We start from the raw sequence: 9,002 nt of genomic DNA, 5'->3' as shown, positions 1-9,002 counted from the left end.
CTCTGCTCCTAGACTTGTCAGAGCTTTCCACAGGAGGTTTCCTGATAGGCCTGGGCTTGGAGGATCAGGAGGATCCTCATAAAAGAGGGGGTACTGTTAGAACCCTCCTGTTAGTTTTTGCTATCTTGTGTTTTGCCGTCACGTGACCAGCTGCCTATATATTCCAGCTCTGCCCTTCTGGCTTTGCTGGACTTCAGTGTTGTTTTGACTGTCTCTCTAGCCAGGTGCTTTTGTGCCTATCTCTCTCTAGTTTGCTTGGTCCTCTGGGACCTCTAGTACTTTTTGTCAGTTTATCTTTTGCTCTGCAACAAATTCTGTTAGGAGGTGTCCCATTTTTGTCCCAGTCCTTAGTTCCTTTAGGGACCCCTCCCTTTCTCTATAGGTCTCCGTTCAGACTAGCCGAGGACGAAGGTGGGTCTGTTCACAAGGAACAGGTAGCCCACTACAACGTAGGGGCTCAGCTTAGTCTTACTGTAGGGACAGCTCTCCCCATCTTTCCTTAGCCTATGTTGCAGATCATAACAATGGTAATATGACACTACTCACTAACAGAGTCACATCAGACAGGTCACTTTCTCCCACAAGATCAACACACTCTTCTGCTGAAATACTCTGTGCAGCTGATGGCCCCTTATTTTATAGTAGGGCTTCTTCTTCCCTGCAGGGACATCACAAACAATCAAATCTTAACATCCTTGGTTCCTGGTAGTAGTGCAGATCTAACTGGGGCCGCTAGAGGGCGAAAGCGCATCATACATGCAATGGGTAACATGGTGTAAACTTGTTTCCCTGCTCGGAGATTTAGCCCCAGATAGCCAGGAGCAGGGAAGAGTTAACAGCCAACACTATGAAGGCAATACTTTATGTAGAGCTTATAAACAGGAACGGTCTTCTTTAAATATGTTCTTTACCTTTGGGCCCATTTTTTTCTTTGTTACTTAAATGTATTTGAGGTTAAAAATAATTTTGCAATTGTTTCAATAAAAATGTTGCATTGTTTTGCTTTTACAGGCTCTCGTTTCCCTGCACATTTAACTTTGTCATAAATCAGAGCTCAGAAAAAGACATGAGGCACTAGAGCCTCCATACACACTATACTAATATTGGCCGATAGACGGGTTCAGCCAACATGTCTAATGTGTATGGGGCATTGAGTGACTGATCATCGGGGGAGGATGATGATGATCTGGTGAGATGATTATGATCCAGTACCGTATGTCTGATTTCGGACTGCTGATCATATTGTTCTCCCTGAGATAAGCCGCTAGCTGACATGTCACTTGGCATCTTTCTCATAGAAAATTTGGGAGCGCTCGTCCGAATGAGCTCTCCTGTGTATGGGAGACTGTGTCATACCTGGTCATTACATTCATAAAGCGTTATTCGGTCTAGTTAGCAGCTTGACATCCATATGAGAGTTCCCTCCTGTCAGGGATACATTTCGTCAGTGTGATGATTAATCACTTCCCTAGATGGATGTTTATCATTCCAGTGGAAGTCATCAGAGCCGCACTTTTACTAGGGAATTGTGTGATGAGATTTTATGACAGAACCCTCCAGTCCACTGATGACCCCGCAAACAGGTATCACATCCCGTAAGCAAAAAATAGATCAGAATTGCATGTTTCGCAACAGTAATAGATATAGATCTGACAAAACAACTTTCCTTAGAAAGCTTATTATTGCTGTAAAGAATGAAACCCCAGCCCATCGCTCACCCCATCGGCCAAAAAGCAGGAAATGGTCAGCGAGCAACAGGCAGTCAGCACAACAAAACTGTAAGTAGGGAGCAAGTGCAGAATATAACCGCTTCACCCTGAATATGTAAAATCCCTATTAAATAAGTCCTTACATACATTACGTATCCTGTACTGATCCTGAGTTACATCCTGTATTTATACTCCAGAGCTACACTCACTATTCTGCTGGTGCAGTCACTGTGTACATACATTACATTACTTATCCTGTACTGATCCTGAGTTACATCCTGTATTATACTCCAGAGCTGCACTCACTATTCTGCTGGTGCAGTCACTGTGTACATACATTACATTACTTATCCTGTACTGATCCGGAGTTACCTCCTGTATTATACTCCAGAGCTGCACTCACTGTTCTGCTGGTGCAGTCACTGTGTACATACAATACATTACTGATCCTGAGTTACATCCTGTATTATCCTCCAGAGCTGCACTCACTATTCTTCTGGTGCAGTCACTGTATACATACATTGCATTACTTATCCTGTACTGATCCTGAGTTACATCCCGTATTATACTCCAGAGCTGCACTCACTATTCTGCTGGTGGAGTCACTGTGTACATACATTACTTATCCTGAGTTACATCCTGTATTATACTCCAGAGCTGCACTCACTATTCTGCTGGTGCAGTCACTGTGTACATACATTACATTACTTATCCTGTACTGATCCTGAGTTACATCCTGTATTATACTCCAGAGCTGCACTCACTATTCTGCTGGTGCAGTCACTGTGTACATACATTACATTACTTTTCCTGTACTGATCCTGAGTTACATCCTGTATTATACTCCAGAGCTGCACTCACTATTCTGCTGGTGCAGTCACTGTGTACATACATTACATTACTTATCCTGTACTGATCCTGAGTTACATCCTGTATTATACTCCAGAGCTGCACTCACTATTCTGCTGGTGCAGTCACTGTGTACATACATTACATTACTTATCCTGTACTGATCCTAAGTTACATCCTGTATTATACTCCAGAGCTGCACTCACTATTCTGCTGGTGCAGTCACTGTGTACATACATTACATTACTTATCCTGTACTGATCCTGAGTTACATCCTGTATTATACTCCAGAGCTGCACTCACTATTCTGCTGGTGAAGACACTGTGTACATACATTTCATTACTTATCTTGTACAAAGTAACTAACAATTCTTTTGGAAACAGGAAGCTTGTTGACATGCACCTTTCCCTAACAGCTCATCTGAGCTGCTGTACTGTCAGGGCAATTACTTCTTTATACATATGACTGATACAGATACTTTATATAGATGACTACATTATTGTCGTGCAGACATTAATCAAGCAGGGAATGCTGATAGATTCACTATATGCCACCCCTCTCCCATGTCCTTTAACAAATCAAATATTTTTTTAATATGATTTATTATAACAAAACTGTTTGCTTACAAAGCCGTAAAAAAAAAATACATCATTATTTGCAAACTACAACTTTGCGTGTAGATAGATACAATATTTGTCACTACATTCTAGACCTTTTTTTTTTTCATTTCTCTTTACACGATGATGTCTGACGCTCCCGGCATTAATCCACATATAGAAAGGGACTAAAGAGTTCATCTCTCCAGCTACATTAGTCTCAATACGCTTTTTACAGCGGGGGACAACCTCGTAATTCACAGTTCTCCAGACGTGTGTTCATAACAGCGTCCCTTGCCGAAATGTCTTTGTGAGATTAGCGTTCACGGCGTAGAACCACAGCGGGCACGTTTTTCTGAAGAAATATTCATGTAGACTTTTTAAACAAAATCCACAGTATGGGTCTAATGTCTATATACAAAGCTTAGAAATGCCACAGGCTTGTACCAAAAAATCACTTTTTTGTGTTGTTTCTCCAAGGCGCTGTTCCCGGTTGGTGGGAACGAGGGCTCAGGGGTAAAGATACCAGATGTATAAAACCTGACCAAAAACCATTATAACATGTAACTAAGGGGGGGGGGGGTATTAGTATCACAAAATAGTACATTCTACCATTAAAAATTAAAAATGTTTGGGGGCATTAAAAACATTTTCAGTGCGACAGAGTTGTCAATAATCTGAGTGTTTACCTGTGGAAAACACATTCAAGAATAGACCATAATACTGCAGACGGTCTCAGCTGAGGTTGTTTGGCTCCATGGCCACACAAGCTGCTTACAATAAAATATATATCTTTTTTTTTTTTTTTACACCTTAAATGTACAATGTTTTGCTTTTGAGGGGCCGAAGTGTTTTGTTCTTTGCAATGGATGGCGAAGTCAGAGGAGGACAAAATAAATACCATATTCAATACAAAGAATCTGTCTACACACAATAGACATCTATAGTCCTATACTTTAAAGGCAGGAATATAAAAAAAGAATAAAATAAAAAAACAAGTTCATCCAGAAAACATAAATAAAAAGGGGCAGTGTTAAGGTTTAGGTCCGCACTAAAAAGTACTCCAATAAATAAAACAAATTTTTGGACTTTGAAGTATAAAATGTTTTAACCCTTAGTCTGTATCAGCATCTAATATCGGCCCGGGGCCTTGCTTCATGGCTCATCTTTAGTAGAGTCTATTTGAAAGCCTCAGGAATGTGGTTATGTTGGGGCTGTATATTTGTTGGAGGACTTGATATACCCTCCGACCAATCAGATATATTGGAATGAGGGGATGAGCTTGACCATTGGTCTGGCGATTCAGGGGATGGGGTCAAGAAAGGGTGGTCTGGGACCTGTAACTGGTGGCTTGGGGTATTGTCTATGGGAGAGGAGTAACTGTGCTGTGAGGGTGGTGTTAGGAATTGGGTGGTTGACATAGATTGAGTAAGAGTGGTTGGCAAAGAGCCTGTTAAGATTTGGGTATCCTGGGGAATTAACGAACGCAGGCTGTTGCTCGTCAATTGCTGCATGTCTGATTGTGCCATGTCGTTTCCACAGAAGGGTGCACCAATGTGGGTGGTAGATGCAGAAGTTGCATTGTGTTGTTGCTGCTGCTGCTGCTGTTGCTGTTGCATATTTTGTTGCTGGAGTTGCAGGTTTTGTTGCTGTATCTGCTGAATTTGCTGAGCTTGCAGAAGATGAGTTTGTCCGGACAACCGTGTGTTGGGAATCGCCTGATAGGTCATCATCGGCGAGAGAGCTGTGGTTGGCAAGCCATTATGTAAAGAAGATATCAAGCTGTGCTGGAGGGCTGCTGTAGTTTGCTGATGGCCTCCCTGCTGGAGACTAGTTCTCATGGGATTGTACTGGTTGGTGACCATCCCATTTTGCAGCCTCAACCAGTCACACTGGCCTTTTATCACTGAACCACCCACTGTAAACTGCATGGAGCCTCCGTTCAGCACAGTGCTGGGATTCGACACGGAGAGATGAGCAAGACGGGGTGTCATGGACTCAAATCCCCTTTGGTTATTACCACCAACCATTTCTTGCTTGGCAGACATATTCATGTGATTCATGCTGATGTGGGTATCAGGCATATTGTTGAGGTGGTTGAGCGGCATCGATGGAGACTGCTGGAATGGGGAAGTCATCAATGGAGGAGAGGATACATCCGACAGGTAGCCATGAGGAGACTCCAGAGAGTCGACGGGGGAGAGGACACCAGAGCTGTTGTTATCTAGCAGCCCACCTTTGCCATCTTGACACTTTTTCCTCCTGGCTTTAATGTCTTTAGACTCTTTGCACCCAGAAGCTTTGGCACTTGGCTTTCGAGCTTTCTTGCCTTGCACTGTTGCCTTCATGTTTCCAATATAACCATTAGGAGAGCAGAGGGGAGATAAAGTTGGAGCTCCCATGGGACCATTGTGAAGCTGCGGACTCCTTACAAGGTTATAGTCATCCAATAATCTAACAATATCGTGGTGCATGCGCTCTTGTGCAATGTCACGTGGAAGGCGGTCCATGTGGTCAGTGATGTCTCGGTTTGCGTAGTGATCCAGAAGCACTTTGGCTGTTTCGTAGCTTCCTTCTCTTGCAGCGAGGAACAAAGGAGTTTCTTCCTGCACGTGAAAAAGCAGTAGGTTAGAAGATTTGCAGCAATACATTTCTCTACTCTTCCAGAGCAGAACATTTCATCACATTGCCACGTGGCCATAGATAATACAATACTTTTTCCGTCACCTTATTATTTTGCATGTCTTTATTGGCACCATTTTTCAAGAGAACAGTTGCTGCATCCACGTTATTCACTGCGGCCGCCCAGTGTAAAGCAGATTTTCCTGGGAGGACATAAATGAATACATTTTACAACCTTTCCCAGAAGGACAATGAAAAAAATGTGATGACTAAAATGGTGTTCATATGCTTACCAAGATCATCCACTGCGTTCACATCGGCGTGGGAGTTGATCAGCTCTTCCACCATACCCTCCACAGCCAGACGAGCTGCCAGGATTAGCGGAGTTGTACCATCATACATGCGGGCATCCAACTCTGTTGCTCTGTTCCGAATAAGAATCTGTTCGAGAAGAAAAAAAAAAAAAAGAAGATCATTTTCCAAGAAAATCGCATCTTCAGGTTTATTCCTGCCATTGCTTGGAGACTGTTACGGAAGAGGGTCATGTATTAACGTTCTGTAGTTATCTTGGTGCTCACTTCATAGAGGCAGAAGCAGCAACGTAACATTCTATCGCACAATGTCTATAATTGAAGAAACACACCTGAAATACACCTTGTGCATCAGCTGCCACTGCAGCATGAAGAGGAGTGCGCCCCATGTTGTCTGGCACGTTGGCATCGGCACTGGACTCCAGCAACCGTTTGGCAGCATCAGCACGGGCATATCGAGCAGCCAGGTGAAGGGCAGTCTCTCCCGTGCGATCAGTTTGGTTGTGCAAACTTGCACCTTGACCAATAAAGTCAGAGATCATGTTAGCAGGAGCATCCTCCTCCTCTTCACTGTTCCCGGTCTCTAGTCCTCCTCCACTGCAAGCTGCGATCATAAGTGGGGTGAAGCCATCTGGAAGGAGACAATAGACTGTTAAGATGATACTTTCTAATACCCAGGATGCAGCTAACATTTATATAATACATAAAAAATAAAACAAAGACATATGAGCTTACCTGGTCCTCGCACATTAACATCCATGTCAGTATCAATCTCTCCTTGGGGTGGAGTGGGAGCCATAGATGGAGCTCTGAGATCGGCTGCATCCAGGTGTTGCTGAGTCCACTGTCTGTGGTCGGTCTGATCATCAAGATTGGGAAGTATGACGCGGTCATCAAACTAATGGAGAAGACAACTTTCAGCACGAGGCACCCACAGCTCAAAGACACACAGATTATGGAGTTCCCTGATCTATAAATTCAGCACAAATATGACAAAAAAGGCCCAGAAACAGCACAAATACCTCTACAGAGACCAAACAAAAGCACAGTTTTCCTTAAGGAGACTCAATATGTAAAGCTCAATGCAAAATAAAGTACAACTATCCAAAGATGGGTTTTACCCGGAATCTCTTGCTTTCTGAGGCTTCTTCATCTCCCCACTCATTTTGATTATCATCCATCAAAGAACCATCTGCACCATTTTTTAGGGGCCTATAATGAAGTAATAAAAATGAAAAAAAAAAAAAAAAGAAGAACCAAAAAATGTAAAAAACAAAACAAAAACATTTGTATATTATTTAACATGGTCAACCCAGATCTAAATACACATAAGCAGTATAAAAACAAAATGCCAATATGTAAAAGATGGAAAGAAAGGTAGCGGCAATCAGCACATTTCCAGCACCGGATTCAACACTTACTTTAAGCCTACTGAATCCTCCCCGAGGGGCTCTCGTCTCTTCTTTTTGGTTGACTCCTTTGCATTGAACCCTTCGGGAAACCAGAGGTGACCATGCTCCCTTCGTCTTTTCTTGTTGTGGATGAGGACTCCCACGACAGCAAAGATGACAAGGATGACGAACAGGCTGACACCTAGGCTGGGATAGAGTGGCGAGCTGGTCGGTGGAGTTGCCGTTTCACCTGAAGATAACCAGGAGAAGCTCGGTGAGACAGACATTAAAGCTGCATTTCAAAGCACAAGCACAATGGAAATGAGTGGAATTCTCCGTACAAAAAAAAAAAAAGGACATCGTAATCTCTTAAAAAAAAAAAAAAAATCGTTACAAAAATAAGATTATTTTCCATTACTCATCAGAATTGCAAATTACCCTTAAAATTCTCTCCTGCCCCGAATGGCAGTATCAAGAGACAGGTTTTCTTTACTCCTTTAAGAAAACGGATTAATCAACTTCACATCACTGCGCTCTCGTTGAGCTGCTAAGACAGAGGATTTACATGGGATTTTCAAGATAACGGTTCTACCACCTCGTGTACGCTATTGATCAATTTCTCTCCCTCTCTTTTCTCCCTTCTTAAAGAATTAATGATCCTGACATAAATCCAGTAGAAAAAAAAAAAAAAAGTTGAAAGGCGTTTTATTTACTAAGCTTTATGAAAAAAAAGGACGCTGATTTATTGTATGGAGTCCTGAAGTCTGGGAACTTACTTCTAACAGCTTCTATCTTGTACGGGAGGTCTAGATTGCCAAGTGATGCTAAAGCCCCGAGGAATGCCGCAACGTCCGTGGCGCTATTGAAGCACTGAGAAGTGGTCTGGAAACACTGCCGATTATCTATCTCCAGGTAGACGATTGACCTGTGTATAGAGGGTTAGAGGTCACTTACGAATGAATCATAGCCAGCTTTATCACATGTAACTTCGTGCTGGAAAAAAATAGTCCACCTACCCTTTCACCTCCAGCTGGTCAAGTTCTCTCCGATATCTGGCAAACATCAGGGAATCCTTCACACCACTAAAGATGGCACTTGGGGCATCGGCCCAATCCCTTGTGGACCTTTTGATGTGATGTTTCTTCAGCTCCTCTTTGTTGCCGTAGTATGGGATAATCATGTATTCTCCATGCTCGTTCTTCTTAAACACAACATTTGTGTGAAGGATCCTGCTCAACTCTCGGAGGAAGTCTACGGAAATGTTCTTCAGCTTTTCTGGGGGTACCAGGACCACTAATACCAGGGTGCCGTCAGCCAATTTCTCGGGCATATTATTAGCGCAATCTAGACCATCCCACTCGCACTCGGCATTGTTACAGCCTTGGTCACAATGACCATCTTGGAAGTGATCCTTGCAATATTGGTCGTACAGGGGGCTGGAAAAAAGTAGGAAAATGGAGTCACTCACAGAGGCTTCAAATGCAGATTGCCATGTCGGTATGCATCTTTCCCAAATTTGCTGC

General features: G+C 42.9%; 1 protein-coding gene across 1 annotated transcript in view; it reads right to left on the bottom strand.

The window, feature by feature from the left end:
- Positions 1–3,760: 3,760 nt before the first annotated feature.
- The window catches only part of NOTCH1 (notch receptor 1), a 54,376-nt gene continuing 49,134 nt past the window's right edge, over positions 3,761–9,002 (bottom strand). Inside the window, exons 26-34 of the mRNA XM_073640762.1 lie at positions 8,496–8,915; positions 8,256–8,404; positions 7,510–7,729; positions 7,210–7,300; positions 6,824–6,986; positions 6,421–6,719; positions 6,071–6,218; positions 5,883–5,980; positions 3,761–5,761 (exon numbers count right to left, since the gene is read on the bottom strand). Of these exons, the coding sequence (XP_073496863.1) occupies positions 4,334–5,761; positions 5,883–5,980; positions 6,071–6,218; positions 6,421–6,719; positions 6,824–6,986; positions 7,210–7,300; positions 7,510–7,729; positions 8,256–8,404; positions 8,496–8,915 (3,016 nt within the window). The 3' untranslated portion in view covers positions 3,761–4,333. The remainder of the gene's footprint in view (positions 5,762–5,882; positions 5,981–6,070; positions 6,219–6,420; positions 6,720–6,823; positions 6,987–7,209; positions 7,301–7,509; positions 7,730–8,255; positions 8,405–8,495; positions 8,916–9,002) is intronic.

This window comes from Phyllobates terribilis, unplaced genomic scaffold (assembly GCF_046119375.1).
Source record: "Phyllobates terribilis strain yellow unplaced genomic scaffold, ASM4611937v1 Scaffold_7__3_contigs__length_470593459, whole genome shotgun sequence".
In the NCBI taxonomy this organism is placed as follows: Eukaryota; Metazoa; Chordata; class Amphibia; order Anura; family Dendrobatidae; genus Phyllobates; species Phyllobates terribilis.
This window is presented reverse-complemented; position numbering and strand designations above follow the sequence as displayed.